This window comes from Nycticebus coucang, chromosome 14, assembly GCF_027406575.1.
Source record: "Nycticebus coucang isolate mNycCou1 chromosome 14, mNycCou1.pri, whole genome shotgun sequence".
Taxonomy (NCBI): domain Eukaryota; kingdom Metazoa; phylum Chordata; class Mammalia; order Primates; family Lorisidae; genus Nycticebus; species Nycticebus coucang.
In genome coordinates this window covers 93877747-93904322 of record NC_069793.1, presented here as the reverse complement: position 1 = coordinate 93904322, position 26576 = coordinate 93877747, and the positions used below count along the sequence as shown (strand labels likewise).

General features: G+C 36.6%; 1 protein-coding gene across 4 annotated transcripts in view; it reads left to right on the top strand.

Moving 5' to 3' along the window:
* DCUN1D5 (defective in cullin neddylation 1 domain containing 5) overlaps window positions 1–20016 on the top strand; it is a 32382-nt gene extending 12366 nt beyond the window's left edge. For all 4 annotated transcript variants that reach the window (XM_053562833.1, XM_053562834.1, XM_053562836.1 and 1 more), the window contains 4 exons: window positions 14328–14436; window positions 14519–14623; window positions 16266–16368; window positions 19688–20016. In XM_053562833.1, coding sequence (XP_053418808.1) covers window positions 14328–14436; window positions 14519–14623; window positions 16266–16368; window positions 19688–19743 — 373 coding nt within the window. In that variant the 3' untranslated portion in view covers window positions 19744–20016. The remainder of the gene's footprint in view (window positions 1–14327; window positions 14437–14518; window positions 14624–16265; window positions 16369–19687) is intronic.
* Window positions 20017–26576: the final 6560 nt, after the last annotated feature.

Genomic DNA, 26576 nt, shown 5'->3' with positions numbered 1-26576 from the left:
TGGGCGATTGTCACTAGGGTTAGCTGATATCTCAAGGTGGTTTTGTGATTTGCCTTTCCCTGATTCTTAGGGATGATGAGCATTTTTTCATGTTTGTTGGCCTTTCATCTGTCTTGGAAGAAGGTCCTGGTACTGTTCATTTCTCTTGCCCAATAATAAATGGGGTTGTTTGCTCTTTTTTTATTGATTAGTTCTTTGTACATTCTGGTTATTTAGCCTCTTGTCAGATTTGTAACATGCAAGCATCTTCTCATACTCTGAAGATTGTCTATTTGCTTTAGTTGTTGTGTCCTTAGCTTTGCAGAAGCTTTGTAGCTTGATCAGATCCAATTAATTTATTTTTGGTGTTGCTGCACTTGCCAGTGGGGTCTTCATAAAATCTTCCCCCAGGCTGCTATTAAGAGTTTTTCCTGTACTTTCTTCTAGAGTTTTTGTTGTTTCGTGTCTTAGATTTAGTTTTTTTATCCAGCACGAGTTAATTTTTCTAAGTCATGGGAGGTGTGTGTCCAGTTTAAGTCTTTTACATGTAGCTAACCAGTTCTCCCAGCACCACTTAAATAGGAATTCTTTTCCCCAGTGTATGCTTTCGTTTGGTTTATTGAAGATCAGATGGCAATATTAGGCTGATTGCATCTGTAGATTCTCTATTCCATTCCATAGCTCTGTATCTGTATTTTTATGCCAGTACCATGCTGTTTTGATCACTCCAGACTTGTAGTGTAACCTGTAGTTTGGTAACATAATGTCTCCTGATTTGTTCTTAGTGTGTAGAACTGCATTAGCTATTCAGGGTTTTTTCAGAAACCAAAGATTTTTTGAACACAGGATCATCAAAGTGTTTGGCATAGTTATCAACGAGCAGTTGTTCTTAGTGTTTTTAAGTCAGAAGCTCTCAAAAGTCTCCTGACAGCTACGGGCCTTGTCCCCGTGAAGGTGCACGTGTGCACTGCTATACACAAAGGTTTCCATGCCAGGAAGCTGTGCTCTTCTCTTCTTCCATCCATAGATACCAGGTTCTAAGAATACTTGCAGATTTTTTTCTGGCATATTATACCCAGTAGAAAATTTTTCTCATATCCACTGGCTTAAAGTTTGGTGTTGGAGTAAGGGTGAAATACCATGCTAGGATAGGAAACTGAGCATAGATCTTTGAAGAGGATTGTATTTGATTGTGATAATGAGAAAAGGGGAGAAGAGAATAGCAGCTGTTAACAATGGTGGTAACTAAGTTACCTGCCACTAAGTCACTAGTTGTACATCTTAGGGTTTGTATTGAGCCCTGGGTTTTGAAGGGCTGAAATGGCATGGCCTGGCTTGACTTTCTTTAAATGAAAGAGGGAAATGAGGAACATTGATACAATTTTTTTTTTCTTTTGTGAGAGAGTCTCACTTTGTCACCCTTGGAAGAGTGTCGTGGCATCATAGCTCACAGCAACCTCAAACCTTTGGGCTCAAGCAATTCTTTTGCCTCAGCCTCCCTAGTAGTTGGGACTACGGGTGCCCAGCACAATGCCTGGCATTTTTTTTTTTGTTGTTTAGCAGGCCCAGGCTGGGTTTGAACCCGCCAGTGCTGGAGCCTGTGGTCGCTGCCCTAACTACTGAACTACAGGCGCTTCCCCCCACACATACACACCCCCAGATGATTTTTTTCTTGGAGGTGAGAGAGTTGGGTAGATGGGATGCTAAGGGGTGTGCCTGTCATTCATCTAGTGTTTGAGGCCCAGGTGCTGATTAGCATCCTCCTCTGCTCTCCTCAGGGGTCATCTTGATAATTTTCACAATGTCTCCCTCTACTTTTCCAAAAACCCCTAAAGGTAGGCAATATTCTTGTGGTTGACAAATCTGTTTTAGAGGAAGTTCTGAGTCCAGAACTTTGTGATAAATTTCATGTTACACATCAGTGTGCACACTTATTAGGACTTAATAGAGAATCTCACTTAGATATAATATACCACTGAGACTTTCTTCTCATTTTAAAGATGTTTAGTGAAACAAATGTGAAAGCTTCTCACGGTAATCAAATGTTTAACATATCAGAATATTGATTCCCAAGGCCTAATGTTGAAATTTAAACCCATTTTTTCTCTGTTCTAACCAAAGTGGACTGGAGAGTGGTATCATATGATGCCAATGTTCCCCAAATCTGTGCGGTTTTATTTGATTGTTAGTCTTAAACCTATCTCTTGCTTTCCATAATATGAGAGTTAATTATGTATTTTTTTCAGTTCAGAGGAAGTATTCTTTCTACATTTTGCAAGTTCTGAGGTATTGATGTTGTTATTTGGGCTAGATTAAATTGAAGAATTGTATTAATGACTACTGGGATATGTTCAACCATCCTGCTGGGTCTGTTCAATCTTTATGGCACTGATAATAAATGTGGAGGGTTTTTGTTGTTGTTGTTGTTTTACTCATAATTCTTTTTTTTTCTCTTCTTGTGAAAGAAAATATTAATTATCAGCTCTATTAGAATTCTTCTCTGCTCAAGATTAACAATAGACCATTAACCTTTTGATTGTGAGCAAAGCCTATAGGCTTCGAACAAGATGTTCCTTTGATGCAAATGAAGAGTGATCCCTAAAGGCTTTCAGCACAGGACAAGTTGTTCCTTGGTGGTGGTCAGAAGGTCAGGAATGAATGGTATGACAGTTTGGACAGAGGTATGCAGTGTAGGTTATTTTCAATCCATTTACTTCAAGAGGAACACATCAACTTTAAGAACTGCGCTAAGCATTTGACACATATATTTTCATTTAATCTTTATGGTTTTCCTATGATTGTTTAAAAAATTTTAAATGACAAAACTGAAGCTGAAAAGTTAGCTTGCCTTATTGTTGTCCTATGAAGTTATTATTGTTATTGTTATTTTTAAAATGGGAGACTAGGCTGGAAAAGGTTAAGTAACTTATCTAAAACCACAGGGCCAAAAATGGAGAAGGTGGAATTTTAACCAGAGTCTGTTTGATTTGAAACTTTGTTAATTTTTTTTTTTTTACTTTATCTCTCTGTTAAGCATATTGAGATCATGTAAATAAGATTGTTGCTACACATACCCAATGTAGTATAAAGAATTTGGAAAAGATCGTAAGTTTTTTGATTCTTATCTCCTTAGTAACTTCTCAGTCAGTAATTGCTTTGTGATTTTGTGTGATCTACAATTTACCCCTAACCTTCCCTTGGTTATGATTTTGAAACTTGTTATAATTAAATATATCACCTACATTGTTTATTTTTGATAATCACACCTTTATTTATCAAATTTTGGTGCACTGCTATAAGCCAGGCCCTGTATTATTCCATGACAGTGATTTTTCAAACTTCAGTGTTAGGGAAAGAAAGAACTTGGAATGTTGGGAGGCATCCTTTGCTCTCTTAAATCTCAAGTCTGTTAAGATTTTGTATGAAAATGTGACTTATTACAAAAAAAAAAGTGAAAAAGATTGCTTTAAGAAACAACAAAGATAGAGAAAACTGAGGCCTGTAGTTAGGGCAGGTGCTGGCAGGGAAGTGGGTACTTGCTAAGTAGATAATTAAAATATGGAACTCTTTGAACCTTTTCCAGTGGTACGTCTAGAGATGTTGGATTTCATCTTTAGATTTAATCAGCATTGCCGGGTGTAATCTGAGAATTTGCTGCTGCTGCACGTCTCCATGATAGACGTTGACTGCATTCTTCACTTTCATTAAACCCTTATTTGTCACATAATGAATAATGTTTGCACTAGTGGAAGCTACTTACTGAAATAGCAAATAATGAATTCCTAATAAGTAGTAGGAGTACATTTTTCTTATTTCTTCATGAAGCATACTGCACATTCATTCGTATATAAGGAATTAAGCCTGTGCCAAATTCTATGGTTAATTTATCTGAAGTTTGATTGATGTTTCTGGCAGTATAGCAGACTAAATATGCAAAGAAGTCATTTCTTATGTAAAACACTTAAACACTGCAGAAAATATAAAAATATCTTTTAAAAAGCTTACCCGGACTTGCCTATAAATTAAGGAAAATAATCAGAGGCCAGAAATGATGAGAGACGGTGATTCCATAGGGACCTATGGCATTTACTGTTCCTGGTCACATAGTATGTGTCTATTACTTGTCATGCATGTTGAGAACATTGCCAACAGGGCATGAATAGGGTCAGAATCAGATAAAAAACTCCCACATAAAGACATTGATGGTAGATTTACCCGATACTTGGAGATTGGCTTACCTGGACCTGGTTTTGTATACAATTGGAAGTAAAGAGCCTCCTGCGAAAATTCCTAGTCCGGTGTTCATTGTTAGGGCAGATTTGGGGCTAGAATTCATGGTGTGTTTGGCCCGAGCCAATAAAGAATAACTGTAGATAAGGACTCCCCATTTTTGTAGTGGAAGTAATTCTTCTGTAGAACAATGCGTTTTATTTCTTTTTATTTACTTATTTTTTTGAGACAGTCTCATCTGTCCCCCTGGGTAGAATGCTGTGGTCATCGTAGCTCACAACAACCTCCAAATTTTGAGCTTAAGGGAGCCTCTTGCCTCAGCCTCCCAAGTAGCCGGAGCTACCGGGACCTACGACAATGCCCTGGCTAGTTTTTCTAAAAATAGACTCTGGCTAAAATTCCATATAGAAAAAGGAGACCACTCTTTTTTTTTTTTTTTTATTAAATCATAGCTGTGTACATTATTGCAATCATGAGGCACCATACATTGGTTTTATAGACCATTTGACACACTTTCATCACACTGGTTAACATAGCCTTCCTGGCATTTTCTTATTGTGTTAAGACATTTATATTCTACATTTACTGAGTTTCACATGTACCCTTGTAAGATGCACCGTTGGTGTAATCCCACCAATCACCCTCCCTCCCCTCCCTCTCCCCCTCACCCATATTCTTAGGTTATAACTGGGTTATAGCTTTCATATGAAAGCCATAAATTAGTTTCATAGTAGGACTGAGTACATTGGATACCTTTTCTCCCATTCTTTTTTTTTTTTAATATCTAACAGTTTAGTTTATTAAGTAGCTATATACAAACACCTTAATGAATATTTGCGTTCTAACAACTTAATAGCTGTTTAAAAATATAATACACATAATTTTTAAAATGTCAAATAACCAAATTATTCACCAATGGGTTATGTGTGCCCATCGGGTGCTGGCAGCTTTTTTTTTTTTTTTTAATTAAATCATAGCTGTGTACATTAATACGATCATGGGGCACCATACACTGGTTTTATAGACCATTTGACATATTTTCATCACACTGGTTAGCATAGCCTTCCTGGCATTTTCTTAGTTACTGTGTTAAGACATTTACATTCTACATTTACTAAGTTTCACATGTACCCTTGTAAGATGCACCGTGGGTGTAATCCCACCAATCATCCTCCCCCCCCGCCCCCTTAGGTTATAACTGGGTTGTAGCCTTCATATGAAAGCCATAAATGAGTTTCATAGTAGGGATGAGTACATTGGATACTTTTTCTTCCATTCTTGAGATACTTTACTAAGAAGAATATGTTCCAGCTCCATCCACGTAAACATGAAAGAGGTAAAGTCTCCATCTTTAAGGCTGCATAATATTCCATGGTGTATATATACCACAATTTATTAATCCATTCGTGGATCAGTGGGCACTTGGGCTTTTTCCATGACTTAGCAATTATGAATTGGGCTGCAATAAACATTCTGGTACAAATATCTTTGTTATAATGTGATTTTTGGTCTTCTGGGTATATACCTAGCAGAGGAATTATAGGATTGAATGGCAGATCTATTTTTAGATCTCTAAGTGTTCTCCAAACATCTTTCCAAGGAGACCACTCTTGCTCAGGGTAGGCGATCTGCCTGGCTTGGCCTCCAAGAGTGCTAGTATTAATTACAGGCGTGAGCCCCCTGTGCCCATCCAAGGAATGCATTAAACAGAAACTTCAATTTTTGTAGAAAAAGGTTTCATAACTGTATGTTTAAAAAAAAAAAAAGAATAGTCCCAGATGATCGAATTTTATATAATTAAATTTCTAAAAGTAAAAAATATAGCAGATTGAAAACTCAGTAGATGAGATAGAAAGGAGATAGGTGTAACTGATGTATAGGGAACAGTGACTTATAATGTCTGAGGAAATTAGTGCAGAGAGGCAGAAAGAAAATGGGAGAGGCTAACAGACAATGGAGGATCATTTTCTTTCGTTCTGTAACTTTTTTTTTCATCCTCTTAACAGCAAAAGTTTTTAATTTTGATGAAGTCCAATTTGTCAGTTTTTATTTTTGGATTGTGCTTTTGATGTCAAGTCTAAAAATTCTTTTCCTAGTCCTATATCGTGAGAATTTTGAAGATTTATGTTCTTAAATTTTATATTTAAGTCACTGGTACTCTTTGAAACAGTTTTTGTAAAAGATGTTATACTTAAGTCTTGATTTATTTCTTTGCCTGTGGATATCCACTTGCTCCAGTACTATTTGTTGAAAAAGCTATTTTTCCTCCATTGAATTACTTTATACCTTTGTCGAAAAGTTGGACATACTTGTGTAGGTCTGTTGCTGGGTTCTCTATTCTGTTCCACTTAACATGCCTTAAACTTCAACCGGTACAAGACAGTCTGTCTGGATTACTGCGGCTATATGAGTATAAGTCTTGAAATCTGATAGACTGATGAATAATCTTTTATGAAATCTTAAAATTTTTTCAAAATATTTGTAGTTTCTTTTCCATAAAAAATTATAGAATAATCTTCTCTATATATACAAAAAAATCTTGCTGAGATTTTGGCTAATCTACATATGAATTTGAGCAAAATTGACATCTTTACTATTTTGATTTACTATTTTTTATGTTTATTTTGTATCATTACTTACATTAAGGTATTTTTCCCCCCTTCCTTGGTTTTTCTACAGACAGTTATCTGGAAGTGGGGGCAATTTATTTCTTTTCTGATATGTATGTCCTTTGCCTTTTTGCATTGGCTAGAACTTCTACCAATGAGATTGAGAGTGATCAGAGTGGACGTCTTCTTTTTTTTTTTTTTTTTTTTCTTGAGACGGAGTCTCACTATGTCACCCTCAGTAGGGTGCTGCAGTGTCACAGCTCACAGCAACCTCAAACTCTTGGGCTTATGCGATTCTCTTGCCTCAGCCTCCCGAGTAGCTGGGACTACAGGTGCCCGCCACAATTCTGGCTCTGGCTCAGACTGGTCTCAAACCGGTGAGCTCAGGTAATTATCCACCTTGGCCTCCCAGAGTGCTAGGATTGCAGGCGTCCGCCACAATGCCCGACTGTTTTCTTGTTGCAGTTGTTTAGTTGGCCCAGGTGGGGTTCTAACCCACCACCTTTGGTGTATGGGGCTGGCTCTGTAACTACTATGCTATGGGCACCAAGCCCAGAGTAGACATCTTTTCATGTTCTACACCTTACATGGAAAACATTCAGACTTAAACCACTGTTAGCTGTGTATGTTGTTTGTTGATGTGCTTTATCAAGTTGATAATACACCCATCTATTTCTTTTTTTTCCTGAGAGTTTTACATGAATGGATGTTAAATTTTTCTGATGCTTTTCCTGCATTAAATGATATAATTATGTGGCTTTACTTTTAGGGGATCATTTGTCAGTTTTTTTTTTTTGTTTGTTTGTTTTTTATTGTTGGGGATTCATTGAGGGTACACTAAGCCAGGTTACACTGATTGCATTTGTTAGGTAAAGTCCCTCTTGCAATCATGTCTTGCTCCCATAAAGTGTGACACACACCAAGGACATTTGTCAGGTTTTAGTATGAAGGTATTACTAGCTTTATAAAATGAATTAAGAAGTTTATATTTTTATTTTTTGAAATAGATGGAATAGAATAAGTCTTTAAGGTTTTGTAGAATTCTCAAGTGAAAAACATTGAGCCTGCAGAGTGTTTTTGGAGGTTTTTAAATTTTGAGTTCAGTTTTTTTTTACTAGTAATAGGCCTACTGAAGTGTCTACTGCATATTATATGTATTATACATTTTACCCTGAGTTGTCAAATTTATATATATAGGGTTGTTGTAGTGTATTTCCTTGCAATCTATTTGATCTGTGGATCTGTAATGACATCCCCATTTTCATCCTGATACTGATAATTTTTGCCTTCTCTTTTTTCATCAGTCTTGATAGAAACTTGTTAATTTTACTGATATTGTCAAGCTGGGTTTTTTTGTTTGTTTGTTTGTTTTTTGGAGACAGTGTCCTTGGGTAGAGTGCCATGGCGTCGTAGCTAACAGCAACTCCGGGTTCTAGGGATCCTTTCGCCTCAGCCTCCCGAGTAGCTAGGACTACAGGCATGCACCATAATACCCAGCTAGGGTGGGTTTTTTAATTAGTTTTTATAATTTTTAGTAGAGACAGGGTCTCTGTCTTGCCCAGGCTGATTTTGAACTCCTGAGCTCAGGCTGTTCAGCCCCCTCAGCCTGCCAGAGTGCTAGGATAGTAAGCATGAGCCACCTCTCCCAGCCTGTCAAAAGTCTTTGTTCCATTGATGTTTCTGTTTACTTTTTTCAATTTCAATAATTTCTGCTGTTATTTACTTTCTCCTACTTAGTTTGTGTTTATTTGGTTCTCCTTTTTCTGGATTTTAAGGGTACGAACTTAGATTACTAATTTGAGACTCTTTTACCTTTCTAGTATTTATATGTAGGGCTATATACATTTCCCTCTCAACACTGCTTTATTTGTGTCTCCTAAATTTTGATGTGTTGTATTTTCATTTTCATTCATTTCAGTGTGCTTTTTGGGTCCCATTGAGACTTACTCTCACCCGTGGATTATTTAGGAGTTTGCTGCTTAGTTTCCAAGTGTTGGGTAGAGATTTTGCTGTTATCTTTCTGTTACTGATTTCTAGTTTGATTCTGTTGTGGCCAGAGAACATACTCTTTGATTTTAATTATTTTTAATCTATTGAAATTTATGTCTCTGGGTGTGGTCTGCCTTGGTTTATGTTCTGTGGGCACTTTGAAGACTATATATTCTGTTGTCATTGGGTGGAGTATTCTGTTATGGTCAGCTACATCCTGTTTGCTGATAGTCTGTTTAGTTTTTCTGTCAATTGCTAAGAGGAGGGTGTTGAAATAGTCAACTGTAATTGTGGATCTGTTTCTTTCTCCTTTCAGCCCTATCGGTTTGTACTTCACATACTTTGCAGCTCTGTTGTTCAGTGTCTACAGGACTGCTTAGGGTTGTTTAGGACCGCTGTGTCTTCTTGGTAGATCGGCCTTTTGACTATTACGTAATTAACTCTCTGTGTCGGATCTTGTTCTTTGCTCCACAGTCTACATTAATTAGTTGATGATGATATAGCCACTCTTTCTTTTGATTAATGTTTTTATGATATGTCATTTCTTTTACTTTCAGCCTGCTTATACTGTTAATTTCAAGTAGTTTCCTCTAGATAGCATATGGTTAGCTCATGGTTTTTAATACACTCTGTCTTCTAATTGGTGTATTAAGACCTCTTATATGCATGCCCTTGAATTATTGATATGTTAGGACTTAAGTCTACCTTGTATTTTACAGTTCAAAAATTTCCCTTTGGTTCTTTTTTATACATTGTATTTCTTTCCTTAGACTTTCTTTCTCTATGAGACTTTCTGTTTTTTCATTTGTTTTGTTGTGTTCTTAATTACTTATTAAAGCATTTTTATGACAGCTGTTTTAAAATCTGTCAGGTAATTCTAAACCTCTTTCATTTTAGCATTTGCGTCTGTTAGTTTAACTTTTCGCATTCCATTTGAGATCTTGATTCTTGGAATAACAAGCGAGTTTTTTGTTTTGTTTTGTTGAAACCCTGAACATTTGGGGTATTGCATTATAAAACTCTGAATTTTTCTTTAACTTTCTGTGGCTTACTCTAACGGCCACTCTTGCAGAAGTAGTCGGTGCTGCCACCTTACTACTGCCAGATACATACAGAAATTGAAGTTTCTACTCTGTATCCATTAACATCCAAAGAGAGGGATCCTCCTGATTGCTGGGCAGAGATGAGAGTTCCAGGTTCCCACTAGGCCTCTGCTAGTCTATCAGGAATAGGAGAACCTTGTTCCTGCTCACGTGCTTCCACTGCCACCAGTGGAGTGGTGACCTTGTGACCAGGGAATGATGGTGAGATCCTGGACTCTTCACCAGACCCTCTCTACTCCACCTGAGGGCAGAGGAGGATTCTCTGCTTATTACAACCTGGTAGTACGGGAAACAGGTTTCCCCGAAAATAAGACGTCCTCCGAAAATAAGACCTACTCACAGGAAAGATAAGACGTCCCCTGAAAATAAGACCTAGCGCATCTTTGGGAGCACACCTTAAAATAAGACACTGTCTTATTTTCGGGGAAACAGGGTAGTAGAAGTCCGCATTCCCAGGTGATTTCTAGTAAACTCTGGAGGAGTTGAGAGAGAGAGATTTCAGTTATATCCTGGTAAGGGTAGAAATTTTAGGTTTGCATTCAATCTTTGTTGCCATTGAAGGGAGTTGGGCCATAGTATTTTCAGTGGTATTTGACTTGAGTGTGTGTTTATTTTCTAAGAATTTTCTGTCATACTCAGCTGCTCCTTTCTTGGTCTTTTGGCCAGAGGAAGAACAGGCTTTTTTGTTGGGGCTTTCTGTCTACCCCAGTTGCCATTTCTAATTTGCTGGCTTCTTCAGTCTAAGTTTATGCGAGGCAAAAAGAAGCCCAGAAACTGACCACTCAGTTGTTCTTCAGGTGCCCACCTTTCAGAGTCTTCTGTTTGTTTTATATATAATTCCTAGGGATTTTAGTTATAACTAGCAGTGAGGAAGAAAAGTATATACTCTATTCCTGATTTCTCTTACCTATTAAAAAAGTTTTTAAAATTACCTCCATTATCCCATTCACGTTAGAATCTCTACTGTAGAACCCAGCTCTGTGGAAGCATTTGTCTATGTTTACTTTCTCTGGTTCCGCTTCTCTCCTTCTCTCTTAAAACCTATTCCAATAAGATTTTTACCCCTACTATTCTTCCAAAACAACTTTTTTTTTTTCAAATTAATATGAGTGTACACCATTTCAGGTTACATTGTTCTTACTTTCAAGGTAAAGAAAGTTCAAGTTGTAGAGTCCTTTTAACGAGGGGCATGCTATGCTGATCACCCTCCCACCCTCCCTCACCCTCAGATTAGGTAAGATCCTGCCAGTTCCTGCCCTCCTCCTCTTTCCCTCCTCTCCCCTTCCCCTTGCTAGACTATATTTGTGTTTTTTCATTGGTGTGGGCATGTAATTGCAAAACAGCTCTTATGTAGATGTCATTCACAAGTGAATAATAAAAGCAATAATACTTAACAAAACTTGCAGTTGCAGCTAAAGTTGTACGAAAAAGGGAAATATGTAGTCTTTTTTTTTTTTTTTTTTTTAGAGACAGAGTCTCCCTTTATGGCCCTCGGTAGAGTGCCGTGGCCTCACACAGCTCACAGCAACCTCCAATTCCTGGGCTTAAGCAATTCTCTTGCCTCAGCCTCCCGAGCAGCTGGGACTACAGGCGCCTGCCACAACGCCCGGCTATTTTTTGGTTGCAGTTTGGTTGGCCAGGGCCGGGTTTGAACCCGCCACCCTCGGTATATGGGGCCATCGCCTTACCGACTGAGCCACAGGCGCCGCCCGGAAATATGTAGTCTTAAATGCTATGTTAAATGAATTAAATTCTGGAAAGATTGGTCAAGAGAAACAATGAAAAGTAGATAATGTTGGCTTGGCACCTGTAGCTCAGTAGCTAGGGCTCCAGCCACATACACCAGGGCTGATGGGTTTGAACCCAACCTAAGCCTGCCAAACAACAATGGCAACTACACCAAAAAAAATAGCTGGGCGTTGTGGTGTGTGCCTGTAGTTCCAGCTACTTGGGAGGCTGAGGCAAGATAATCGCTTAAGCCCAAGAGTTTGAGGTTGCTGTGAGCTGTGATGCCACAGCACTCTACCCAGGGCAACATAGTGAGACTGTCTCACAAAGAAAAAACAGGAAAAAAAAGTAAATAATGTTAATGCAGATTAGAAAATTTTAATCAACATATTGAAATAAAGGAATATGTGAAATAATCTGAGTATCAGCAATACATAAATGACCAATACATTCAAAAATAAATAGAAAATCTCAGTGGTCCTAAAGTCATCAAAAATGTTGATTTACAGTGGCACCTGTGGCTCAGTGAGTAGGGCACTGGCCCCATATACCGAGGGTGGTGAGTTCGAACCGGCCCTGGCCGAACTGCAACAACAAAAAAATAGCCAGACGTTGTGGCGGGCGCCTATAGTCCCAGGTACTTGGGAGGCTGAGGCAAGAGAAATGCCTAAGCCCAAGAGCGGCAGGTTGCTGTGAGCTGTAGTACCACGGCACTCTACCAAGGGCGACAAAGTAGGACTCTGTCTCTTAAAAAATAAAATGTTGATTTAGTAGTTAAACATCTTTTTTTCCTTCTCCCAGTAAAAAACGTCCAGATGATTTCTCATCTGAGTTCAGACAAATGCTAATTCCAAAGCTATACCTGTATAAGCTACTTTAGAAAACAGGACGAAAATGGTAATAATACGAATTTCCTTTTCTGGAGCTTATACACAAGCTTTTTATCAAACTAGCAAGGAGAGTATCTTAAGAGTGAAATTTACAAACCAGCTTCACTCAGGAAAATAGCAAAAATTAATCTAGCAATCTGTAAAACAGTTAACATGACCAAATTTGACATATTTTAGAAATGTAAGGTTTAATTAATATTAGAAACTTGTTCCAAATTTTTATACTTTAATAAAATTATAAGTACTATACATCATAGATAGGCCTTAATGTTATTGATTTAGGATGTAAAAGTCTTAGTTAAATATGAGAATGCTGGCTATCTGTAAAACATAGTGGGTGCCAACATTCAGTTTTGAATAGCATACTAATTTTATTGAGGAAAGTCAGATGGTCTCTCAGAGGTGCAAAGTGTGAATTAGATCTCAGGCTGGTCTTAAACCTGTGCGCTCAGGCAATTCACCTGCCTCGGCCTCCCAGAGTGCTAAGAGTTGTTATGGAGGAATAGTAGGGATAAAAATCTAACTGGCATAGGTTTTAAGAGGGAATGAGAGAAGAGGAACCAGAGGACCAGCAACCAGATGAGTAATATTTTATCAGAATGTTGAGGGGAGCAAAACTTTAGGGAGAGGGAAATACATGTGCTAGCATAGCTGTGCCGTGTAAGTGAATGTCACTGGAGCACGGTAAGGGTATTGGGAAGTGATAGGAGAGGAGACTGGAGATTTGTGCTATATTGTGAAAGGCCTTGTCCACCTTACTTCTTATTAAATAGTAGAATTTATCAACCCACAGAGAGGTGGAAAGCAGTCAAGATTTTTGAGCCTTCCATCTATTCTGCTCCTATATTTAATGTCTTGCCTTTAGAAATAAAAAGTATAACTTGTTTGTGTGCATTTGCATATGTAACTTAGTTGAAGTTAGGTGCTTCCACTGACTGACCTTGACTTTTTCGTTCAATAAAAATGTAGGGATCTTGGGCCACGCACAGTGGCCCACGCCTGCAATCCTAGCACTCTGGGAGGCTGAGGCAGGTGAATTGCCTGAGCTCATGGGTTAGAGACCACTCTGAGCAAGAGCAAGTCCCAGTCTCTAAAAATAGCTGGGCATTGTGGCTGGTGCTTGTAGTCCCAGCTACATGGAAGGCTGAGGCAAGAGACTTGCTTAAGCCCAAAAGTTTGCAGTTGCTGTGAGCTATGATGCCAGGGCACTCTACTGAGGGTGACAAAGTGACTGTCTCAAAAAAAAAAAAAAAGAAAAAAGTAGGGATCTGGATTTATGACTGGACAACTTAATATAATGTATTAATTTCTTTCTTCTGTGTTATATCCTGAGCTTTGAAAACCACTCTTAGCCAATCTCTTTCACCAAGCTGTTGCCTAAGAACTTTCCAAAGAAGTAATGTGACACAGGCCTGATTAATTAATTGCATGTGCTCTGCCTTTTTTTTTTTAAGTTTTATATGTGATAGTCATATTTTAATATCTCTCTTTTTAGGAAATATTGGCAATTTTATAGGAATTTTTTGATTGAGTTGGGTTTTTTCCTTGAAGAAAAGTCATTGGAGTGAACTTTCAAAGATTGCCAGATTTTTCTTTTTCCCCTTTTTTCTGTTTTTTATTGCATTGTTAGATGCAAGATAACAAATTTGTTATTCTAAATTTGTGAATAGATAATGTTAAAACTAAACTAACTTCATAAATGCACTCACTTTCTTCTTAAATGCATTTCTTCTAACCCCCAATGATGCTTTCGTTTAATTTTTTTTATTATATAATTTGTTTGATTTTTTTTTTTTAAGGTGTGACTGCACAGAAAAGTTACAGAACAAATTTGACTTTTTGCGCTCACAGTTGAATGATATTTCATCATTTAAGAATATCTACAGATATGCCTTTGATTTTGCAAGGGTAGGTAGAATTTCCATGTTTTGTTATTTTAATAGCTTTTTATCTTGAGACCATACTTAAAGTTTTTTCGCTTACGTTATAGGATAAAGATCAGAGAAGCCTTGATATTGACACTGCTAAGTCTATGTTAGCGCTTCTGCTCGGGAGGACATGGCCTCTGTTCTCAGTATTCTATCAGTACCTGGAGGTATGTATTTTTTTAGTTTTGAAAATATTTTAGAACTCAGTCTGATTGAAAAATACACTTTTAGTTGAAGAACAAGTGGAATTTTAATATTATACTTAAAAAAAAATCAAGTTGAGTGGAGAGAAACATTGTTTCCTTTTGTCATTTTTGTGTTTATTAACAAGTTCTGTACATAAGACATTCCCATTTTGAGGGGCTCTTCTACAGCTTGAACTTTATCTTAAAAGTGAGGATGATGTGACCTAAAAATTTGTTCCCTCGCACTAATTTGAAATTTAAAAAAAAGATATTTTCATTTCATGTGCACACACACAGAAAATAAAACCTGCAAGAAATATATTTTAGCACATTCTTCATGTGAAACGAGTTTCTTGGGTTTGGGGCCAGAGAGAAGCGATAGTAGCACACGAATCTTCTAAATCCGGCTTCTTTCTGTTATTATACAGGGTCTTAGGCTGAAATGCACATAGGAGAACCAATTTAATAATAAAACTTCCTTTTCTACTTAGGCTTGATCTAAAGAAATAGAATAAGGCTATTAATATTTTACAGCCACAGATCTGAAAAAGGCTATGATAGTATGCTTACATATACTGGTTACTAAAAGAAACGCTGGTTTAGGAAGCGTTCCTGTAAAGGTTTATCACAGCACCTGATTTTAAGAGGATGCTATTCTTTTTTCCATTGTTTATCTAGTTTTATATCTGTTTTATGCCTTTTTAAGTTTTGGGGAGGTTTTTGGTGTAATTCTTACCATTTCTTAAATACAGATTCTTTTTCTTTTGGAAATAATTTCTCGTAAATCTGATTGCTTATCACGAGTTCCCCAGAGTAGTTTTATTTAAAGTTTGTGAATGAGAGACAATAGTATAAAAAGGTCTTGTGTGAGTGAGTTTTGTGCACAATTAAGTCTTTAGGCCCAAATATTTTTGATGGGTAGTATTTACTTTTATTAGCAGTTTTGGGCAAAAGTAAATTTAACTGAATGTAAAAATATTCAGCTCTATGGAGGGCCTAGAACTACTAAATATTTTCAAGCACTTGTTATGTGCAGGCTATTTGGCGTAAATTATCTTTTTTAATCTTCATAGCAAAATTTTAAATTAAGTTTTATCCCCATTTAGCAAATGAGGAAATGAGTTCTGTTCTTAGGTGACATTCTCAAGGTCATTCAGGTGAGTGATAGAGGTGGGATTTGAACCCAAGTCTATACTCTTTCCACTGATCTTTCCACTCTTTCCTCCAAAGGTACCATCCTCAAAATGTGCCTAAATAATAGTAAATCTTAAGCAAAGAAATGATTTTCTAGGAAACAGCACAGAAGAACTCCCTGGATGTAGGAAATGTTATGTATTTTGATCTCGGTGGTTACTCAAGTATATACATGCATAAAAATTCATTGAGTTTTATCTTAACTACCCTGGGTGATCTCATTATTCCTCAAAAATGAAACCAAATAAAGGAAAGAAAATCGATGGTGCTAATGCCCTTGAGGAATCTCTTAGAAGTGCAAATAATTAAAAAGGAATAATGCTTTGGGAAAAACCAAATCACAAAAAACATTGTAACTAAATATACTAAAGTCAAACTTTAAGAAGTAATGTTGGTTCTGTAATCCAAATATTTAAATCATTTTTCACAGCAATCGAAGTATCGTGTTATGAACAAAGATCAGTGGTACAATGTATTAGAATTTAGCAGAACAGTCCATGCCGATCTTAGTAACTATGATGAAGATGGTGCTTGTAAGTATAATATAAAGTGTTCCTATGAAAATAAAGTTTCTAAAAGTATTAAATGATGAGAGTATGTATTTGTGTAGCTTTAGCATAAGAGTTTTAAACTTTGTAAGAGTAACTTTTATTTAATCATGTGGGAGACATGAGAGAGGTAGACAGAGTTTAATTCTGTAGTATTACAAGATGTATGTCGGTAAATGAAATGTTTTCAATTCCTCAGTAACCAAGCACTGCTAAACTTAACATCTAGAAAGTACAATTCTGCTTTACTCATGTCTTTTCTGGCATTTTCCTATGGAAAAAAAGTGTGGTCTTGATTTTAAAAATATGAAAGCAAAACAGCTATAATAGAAAAAGCTTTAAAGTTAACTGCCATAGTGTCTGTTAACCACATGGCAAATAATATCAAAATAAATTCTCCTTGAAAATTTTAAATTGATCTGAATAAACCGACAGTGAAATATTTACAGTTTTTCAATCCTTCAAGATGCCATATTTTGCTGTGTGTAATGTACTCCTGTGTATAATGTGTACCCATATTTTGGGCCCAGACTATCAGGTAAAAAATCTTTGTTTTAATTTTTTTTCAATTCAAATTTTATTTGTTTGTATTTTGGCACTTGTTTTTTGTATTGGAAAGATATTTTAGCATTTATTTTTTAACGTATTATGGTACTAGAAATCTTATGTAACAATTACAAAACACAAAAACAGATACAAGGTACAAGAAATTTCATAATAGTAACAAAATTTATGATATTTACATATCATAAACGAGCTCTTGTTCTTTGTCAACTGTCCGCATCAGAAGTATTGTCTCCTTCAATTTCTACATTCCTGGTATCTTCTAGAGAGTCACTTTCCTCATCGCAGTAAATTTCATCATCCTCAGTTCCATTCATAGCATTGCTGATGCTACATTTTTAAATGATTTCATAACTACTTCCTTCTTGACACTGTTCCACAATCTTAGGATCCAGTCAGACACCCCGACAGTGGTTGCTTTCTTGGTTCTGCCTGTAGATTCTGTACTTTACTAGCCGACCGCATCCACAGCGTCCACTCTGTCTTCATTGGGGCCGTATGTAGCTCTTTTTTGGCCGAAATGCTTTCGTTGCAAGTTTGTCGTAAATTCAACAAAACTGATTACCATATCCTAGGGTATTATTTTGTGATATCAGTATTGCTTTCTAGAGTTACACTTTTAATGCATAAGCATAAATAAAAGAATTAAAAACATTTATATAGATAGGGAATTAGTACTACCCATGTATAACATGCATCCTTATTTTCCCTTCAGAATTTGGGCAAAATGAGCATTATACGTGGCAAAGGATGGTGAAACATCTGTCCATTCCCCTGAATGGAAAGACTAGAATGCTATAAAACCGAATTTTAAAGTAACGATAAATTAATTAGACAAGCCAAATTCTCTAGTACTGTAAATTATGTTTTCTATTCTCACCATTTTGGCTGCATGAATTTTTTTCATGTTCAGAGGGGTTGCATGGAAAGGTACACTTTCTATATGTTTAAACTGAAATTATGTGCCTATTCATGTGACAGTGAAGAAACTGAGGAAGGGATAATTTTATTTCTTCTTGCATATATTGTATCTTCCCCTAGAAGATGGTGTAAAATTAATAATAATTTAAAGAGCTAATGCCTAACAGCAGTAAACTGGCAGCCCAAGAGCTTATATGACCTGCAAATGTGTATATTTGTGTGTTTTGAACCAACATTTAAAACTGGGAGATACTGCATAAAAATGCAACTTTTAGATTTATTTGAAAATTCAGAAAATCTGACCAAATTGCACCTGTATTCCTTCAAAGGGATCAGAGGCTGGAGCCAACTAGTGACTGTGCTGAACTTAATTTCTAGTTTGGTGGGGTCCACAGTATGCCCCCACCTCGCTGAGTTTAATTTCTAGTTTGGCGGGGCCCACAGTATGCTCACACCTCTCTGAGTTTAATTTCTAGTTTGGTGGGGTCCACAGTATGCCCACACCTCGCTGAACACAGAATGCCCACACCTTGCTGAGTTTGATTTCTAGTTTGGCGGGTCCACAGTATGCCCACACCTTGCTGAGTTTGATTTCTAGTTTGGCGGCCTACAGTATGCCCACACCTCGCTGAGTTTGATTTCTAGTTTGGCAGCCCACAGTATGCCCACACCTCGCTGAGTTTGATTTCTAGTTTGGCGGCCCACAGTATGCCCACATCTCGCTGAGTTTGATTTCTAGTTTGGCGGCCCACAGTATGCCCGCATCTCGCTGAGTTTGATTTCTAGTTTGGCGGTGTCTATGGTATGCCCACACCTTGCTGAGCACAGTATCCCCACACCTTTCTGAGTTTGATTTCTAGTTTGGCAGCCCACAGTATGCCCACACCTTGCTGAGTTTGATTTCTAGTTTGGCGGGGTCCACATTGCGCCCACACCTCGCTGAGTTTCATTTCTAGTTTGGTGGGGCCCACAGTGCACCTTCACCTCGCTGAGTTTAATTTCTAGTTTGGCGTCCCACACCTCCTCCACTGTTTTCAGTTGCCATTTATTTTAGTACTTGGCTCTGCTGTTTTTCTTGGCCGAAATGCTTTTCTTGCACGTTTGTCGTAAGTTCAACAAGACTGATTACCATATTCTAGGATATTATTTCTTATAGAGAAAGATGCCTGTCTAAAGGAAGAGCAGAACACCAGAAAGTTATGTCTTTTAAGAAAAATAGGGCAGGCATATTTCTTTGTAGCAATGATTTTTCTTACATTAAAGAAAATAAAAACTGAGCTCATTTAAATCGCTTTCCTCGCTTCTGTAGGTAAATGAGTTTGGATGTCTCTTGCCTCAATAAAAGTATCTTTCTTAGAATAGCAATTAGCTCAGTAGTCAGGTATCCAGTAGGCACTTGCTTTGTGTTCAGCTTTGGACTAGTCCTCTTATTGGAATAAAGTAAGTGTCCAATAGGGCCAGTCCCCACAAGCTTACATTTGTCTCAGGGAGGTAACATAGAACTACTACCTTAAACACTTTTCAGATTATCTAATAACTATATGCCACAAAGCTGTGGCCACTTAGAAAAGGGGAGAGGTTAATATTGGAGAGTTTGTGAAACATACCTTGAGAAGGAAGTTGCTATGTGAAGGTCCTTTATGTCTCTAAGGGTAAAAAAAAAAAAAAGGTTCATAAAGCAGCGTTAAATGGAAGAGGGTGGCTGGCAGGGAAACACCTGGAGAGGCAGGCCCTGGTCACTGAGCTGGTGGGGAATTTGTTTTATAGTTGGAAAGATGAGTTCACTGAATTCTAACAAAAATTGTTTTTTTATTTCTAGGGCCTGTTCTTCTTGATGAATTTGTTGAGTGGCAAAAAGTCCGTCAAACATCATAGCAAGAACTATTGTGAAGAAAATGCAAACCTTTTGATTCTCATGTGTATACAAGCCAATGAGATGAGGGGGAAAAATCCAAAGGGTGCATTTTCATTCATATGAAAGACTTATCATAGTACTTTTTTTCCTTTTTTTTTAAAGGAGGTTTCCTTGTTACATGTGATGGGCATTGAGCCATACCTCTTCTTAGACTGAATATTGAAGTTTTTGTTTCTAGTTATGTTTATAACATTTATTTCAGAACAATAAAGATTCAGATTTGTGACAAAGGCCTTAAAGTGAAAATGTCCCTTGAGTGTCAGAGTGGTATTTATTTTTGTAAATTTGAATTCTTGAATTTCTGAGGTTCTAATTCACCATGATTTTATGGAATTTTAAATATTTTAAACAATCTTCATATTTGGTAATGTCCGCTGATGGTATGGCTTATTATAATATTTATCTCTGCACAATGAATAAGAATATTGGCCTTGCCTTCTGGGATAAGGATTTTCTGGTGCAGCTAATAAACATTTCTAGATATTGGAAGTGCTCCTACTTTCAGCTCTGGGTTTCTGTAAAAGCTGCCAAAGGCTTAATGCCTGCATCTTATCTTGAGAGTTTAAAATTGGAAGATTATGTCCAGTTAATTTGTTTTCTAACCATTAAATAATATTGTCAATAAGCATAAATGAACATTGCATGTATATTCTGAACATGAATTTTAAGTTTTCTGTATTTATGTCAGTTAAAAAGTTCTGTTTGTATTTGAAAGAGCAAGATTGATATATGAATAGTCTCAAAATCAGACAGCTTTGTGAAAATTAGGACTAATACTGAAATTGTATCATTATATTGTTACTAGTGGCATATTTATGACATTTTTAACTGTCCTTATGTAGGGAGTTGTATTGAGAGCATCTTTTTTCCCTCTTGTTTTGCCTTGAAAGAACTTTAGTTCTGATGTGGATTTAGTTAAGATACACACAGGAAAAGAGAATAATAGTGAAGCAATCGTGAGAGAACTCTGGGTGTAATTCTGCACCCTTCAGTGGAGCCATTTACGTTGGTCGTATCTCAGCACCGCTAATTATCACAATTTTCTTGCTGTTGGCAATAAAGTATCTTAAGGAAATGGCAGCCTTTCCTAGTTCACATAAAAAGTACCTTTTGGACTAACAGCAGGTCTGTTAGTCCAAATGTTGATACATTTCTTTTCAAACCATCCAGTATGACGTGATATGAAAACTTTATTCATATTCACAGTCCAGTGGAGAGAAGTAAATAGGTTATTTTTCCACAGTAAGGAAGTTTCTATTGGAATATAAGGTAAAAGTTGATTTTTGATGATGAATTTGTTTAATGAGTGATTTTTCGGTATTGATTACCTAATAAGGAAGAATGGCATTTTAAAGCTTATTGCTGGCTTTTTGATTAATAAGCTGAGAGAAAATGATTGCCAATGTTGTACTTACCTTCTTAGTGAGATTACTTTGTACAGTTTTATGAAAATTGATACATACAGTAGTAGGAAACACTATTTTTCCTCAGTATCTTACAGGAAAGGATAATTTTCCTGGAATGCACCTGTTATTAGCATTGCTGAATTATTAGAACTGAGGATACCAATGGAGTTACGATTTACTGGTGTTTTAATGTCAAATTTATTCTAAGGAAAGCACTTAAACTTTTAGACTTTTGAGTTTATAACTTAATTGACTCTTCTCTCCAAGGCATAATCCCTGAACTTGAATATTGACCATTTTTGTTTAATTCCAAAACATGAGATTTAAGTGAAGTCTTAGTTGTCAATTTGTAGCCTGAACTAATAGTAGTATCTGTCATCTTCAATATTTGAGTAAAGTAAGAAAAACTTGAAAACTTACAGATAACCTTTAAAAAATAAAATATATGCAGATATGTTTATCCATTGGTGTATGCAGGGGGTTGTTACTAGGAGCCCACTCAGACCCAGTCTGTGCATTTCAAGTCCATCCAGCAGGCAGTCCCTGGAGCCGCCTTTGTGAAGTCAGGTTTTACATCCCACAACTGCTTTGTTTTCAGTCTGTGTTTGGTTGAAGAAAAGTCTGCATGTAAATGGACCCACACAGTTCAAACCCATGCTGTTCAAGAGTGAGCTGTATTTACCTGGCCTGTTTTTCCAAAGATACTCGAGTTTTTTGAGTCTGACAATGAAATTCACTTTTTCCCTTTTGTTGACCAGTCCAGTCCCACCCTGTTACACTTGGTTTACTCTCTCACTCCACCTATTTCTCTTACCTTCTTAGTTAGAACATTTGTCTACTTTGGAGGCAGATTCACTCACCTCATTCATTAGTGGGGGGGGGAGGGGCTGTGTCCCTTCTTGTCTGTCTTTTCTTAATTTTGGACAGCATTTAATTTATTGGGAAACTTATCAAGATGTTAAGTGACATAAACAAGATAATATGAAGGAGGCTTCAGTATAAAAACAAAATCTAACTGTTGTGGCTCCTTTTTGATTAGTTAGCTTTAAGTGCCTTCCCAGGAATCCTGTTGTAAACATTTTTAGAATTATTTTCTTTGTACAGGATGAAATACTCTACGGTGCTTTATAACATGGAGTTGACTTGTTTCTTATAGATTAGTATTCAAATGTAATACTACTGGAAGAAAATAGAGCCATGTGTTGATTCTCAGCAAGGGGAGAATGGAAAGTTGCCCCTCACTTCTCTAGGGGCCAATAATTTTTGATAGGGTAGAGCAGGTGTCCTCAAACTTTTTAAACAGGGAGCCAATTCACTGTCCCTCAGACCGTTGGAGGGCCGGACTATAGAAAAACAAAAAAACTATGAACAAATTCCTGTGCACACTGCACATATCTTATTTTGAAGTAAAAAACAAAACAGGAACAAATACAATTCACACCGCTTCATGTGGCCTGCGGGCTGCAGTTTGAGGACGCCTGGGGTAGAGTATCTGTAGGAAAGTGCCAGGGATTCAGGTAACAAACGTAATGTGATCAAAAATGGTATATTGTGTGCAGATCTGAATCTGTTTCCATGTTTGTCTTAATTGTCTAATGATTTCTTATTTTTTAAATGCTGCTGATAAAATACTTGACATAATACATTTTTGACAATAGTAGTAATTTTATGTAATTTGTATAGGTTTTGATGATTTGGTTTGTACTCTGAAGTACTCTAGATAAGTGTTTTTTGAACTGGAATTTGAGGGCCTTTATGGGAATGTTAGATTGTCCCTGAGGAACATTTCTCTTAAATACAGATGCCTTTTCATCTAGCAAACCAAAAATTTATCTTAACCATATTGAATGCCATTGCTTTGGGAAAGGGGAGAGCTGGAGTAGAATTTTGAGCTAACTCTGGAGTTGCTAAGACTACAAGGTATGGGTATGTGGAGTAGCTCAGATTGAGAAATGCATTTAGTGCTAACAAGACATTTCACTTTGAAGGTTTCTTCAATAAAACTTGTCCTTTCTGCCTGATTGCTGCTGTGAAATTATGAAAAGATTTATTGAAGTACAGTACGTATTCGCTTTCAGGAGCAGGTGATGTGAATGCTGACTTAGTTTGTTTTACTGCTTTTGGAAGATGTGTACTTAAAACTGTTGTGGTAATAATTCATCTGATAAAACTTTGTTCTGATGTTCAACGTTCCAGTAGCCTAAGATTTTATAACCCATCTCTCATGTGCTTCCCAAATGTCTAAAGCATGAAATAAATTGGGAGCATTTTAATAAATAATTTAAATGCCTTTCTTTGTTAGAAGCATAAAACAAAACAAAACAAAAAGAACCCTCTTACTTTTATTCCTAAAGATTATTATTCCTAATGAGGGATTCTCCTTTCTTCTGGGAGTATTGCATTTTGAGTGACAATGGAAGTCATCATAAGGAGCATTTCAAAGAAGGGATGATCTTCTCTTCAGGAAGAGAAGTAACAGCAAGATTTCATTTATTTTCTCAATAGTAAAGGCTAATCTGAATTATTAAATATTCTGAACTAAATAATTTTAATGAAAATAGTTTTATGACTTGTATGAATATTTGGTAACAGCCAGGCAAACAGATTGCTTAAGCCTCAGTCCTTTTTGTTAATAGACCTATTTACCTGTGAGTAGAACTAAGAAAGCCCAAAAAGCAGTCTTAACTTTTTATGGCAAAAGTGGTGGATTGTGGAAAGATGAACTTCTGCCCTAAACTTTGAGTGAATTGTCACTAATATTTAATTGTAGAGATTTTTCTAGTGAGCTTTTACTGGGCCAAATCTTTTAATATTTTAAAGCACAATTTATTTACCTTTTACCAAACACCAGTCTTAATAAAACTGGCCATACATTTGCTGTGTCCACCATATTATAATTTTTTTTTTTTTTTTTGCAGTTTTTGGCCGGGGCCAGGTTTGAGCTCACCACCTCCGGTATATGGGGCCGGTGCCCTACCCCTTTGAGCCACAGGCGCTGCCCCGTATTACAATCTTTTTACCCTCTATGTGCAGATAGTAGTATTTGCTTTGCTCTTTTTCCTGACCCAGTTGTTTCTGGTGTGACCATTTTCTTTCTAGGATGGATGAGGTATTTTGCTACGTATACTATGTAATGAATTAGAACCTTTTATAACATGGTTCATTTTTGCATGGGCTGTGATTTATCACGTGTTAAATATTCTTTAAAATGTTCCAGTAACACTGTAATCAGATTAGATTATGAGATAAGTATTGAATCTTGTTTTATAATGCCAGTTTTATTGGAGTTCAGTGACATTTATTTTGTGGATCTATGGTCCATAGAGCAAAGCAGTTTTATTAAAAATTTCCTAGCTTTCACGCAAATTATATTATTTTGTAGAAGTTTTATTCTCTGCTTTTCAGCTTTCTCAGCTTTAAAATATTAATGAATTTTTCTACATATTCATGGATTTGCTTTTAAGTTAAAGTTGTCCATTTTAAAAAGCTAACGAATATTCAAAATGGATATGTATAAAGCCAGATTGTCCCAGAATTGTGGTGTGTGTGTGTGTGTGTGGGTAGAATTGAGAATTAGCCATAATTTATTTTTTCATGGATAAAAGCTCGTCATACAATTTCAAGGTCAAAAGAAAATTTGCTTTCATGTTATTGCTACCAATTGCATTTGAACCATGAAAGAGGAGGTACTAATACTTCAAGAAGTTGTCATTTGAGACTTAATATTATAGTAACTTCCCAAACTTAGCAGAATTATTATTTGTGAGTATTGAATTAAGCGAAGTTAGTTTACATAGAGTACCTATACTATTCTATCATGCAAATGAAATGGCTTCTAGCAAGTTTATACATAGTTACTTTTATCTACAAATGTAGAAATCTCATCTCTTTAGATTTATTTATTTTATTCCATGAAAATACTTTGAATATGGAGAAAGAGTTTATAAAAACTGAGAATCTGAGAAACCTGAGTTTGGTTTTCTCTTCGGTTAGGTCACTTTTAGACAAGTCACTTGACCGCTGTCGTTATCTTCAGCTTCTTCTGTAAAATAGCAATAATAATAATAGCACCTACTAATGTTACTGACGTTCAGGTAGGACCCCATCTGTAGCACTTTGCAGATGTTACATGAATACACCTGGATACTTGAACAAAACGTGATTAGTTACAATAAATCTTTTTTTTTTTTTCCACAACAAATCTTACCAGCCTCTATAAAAAATAGCCAGGATTTTCTGTTTTATTATATCATTTATTTTTATTAATCAAATTTATTCATATTCTCCTTAGATTAAATAATTCAACAAATCTCAAACATCTGTATACCAAGAAGTTTTCTAGGCCTGAATATAATATATTGCAGGGCACAGAATAGGTGGTTATTTCTGACTCTTACAGAGTTTTAATCTTAATTGGTAAATAATATATATATAGTTTATTATAAACTGACAGGATTATCTGGGTAAAGAATGTTGAAAAAGGGGTCCAGAGAGTGCATGAGTATAGAGTAGCTGTTTTAGGTGGAATACACTAATGAGCGTCATTGAACAGAGGCCTGAGGGAGTGAGTGAATGTGCAACGTGGGTATCTGGGGGCAGGGCATTCCAAGCAGGAGGCCTGTTACATCCTAAGGCCCCGAGATGGCACAGCTGGTATTTTCAAAAAACAGCAAGGACATCAGTGTGACTGTAGTGAGCAAGAGCAGCATATTGGCATTAGAAGGTGAGCTAAGAAAGGTTAGGCGTAATGACCCTACCTGACTGTAGGTAATCATACAGAGCATTATAGCCCTTTCTCAAGACTTAGACTTTTATGGAGTGAGGTAAGAAGCTATTTGGGTTCTGGTCAAAGTGTGAGGGAAGGGGATAGTATTAGGATAATACAAGTGAGAAATATGTATAGTTGGAGACTGAGGGCAGTGGAAATTGTGGTCAGATTCTGAACATATTTTGGTGATAGCATCAATAGGATATGCAGGTGGATTACAAGTGGGGTATGAGAAAAAGAATGGATCTAATTTTTTAGTGTGAACTCCAAAACTGGGGGGCATTAAGTAAGACGGGAAAGACTTGGGAACAGGTTTTAGGGGGAAGGACGGAGCGGTTAGTTTTGGAAATGTTACCATAGATATGCCGATTAGATGTTGGATATTTGAGTCTGGAGTTCAAACAAGAGGTCTGGGATACAGATAAATACATTTATTTGAAGGTCATCTGAAAATGTATTGAGGGTCATAAAACAGTGTGCCACCATTTAAAGTTAGGACATGAATGGAATTACAGAGACAGTAAGTATATTCACAGAATATTACTGAAGGCAAGATTAATGAAATTTTGGGCCAACTTCCCTGATTTTTTTCAGGTAGAAATAAAATGTTGACATGTTA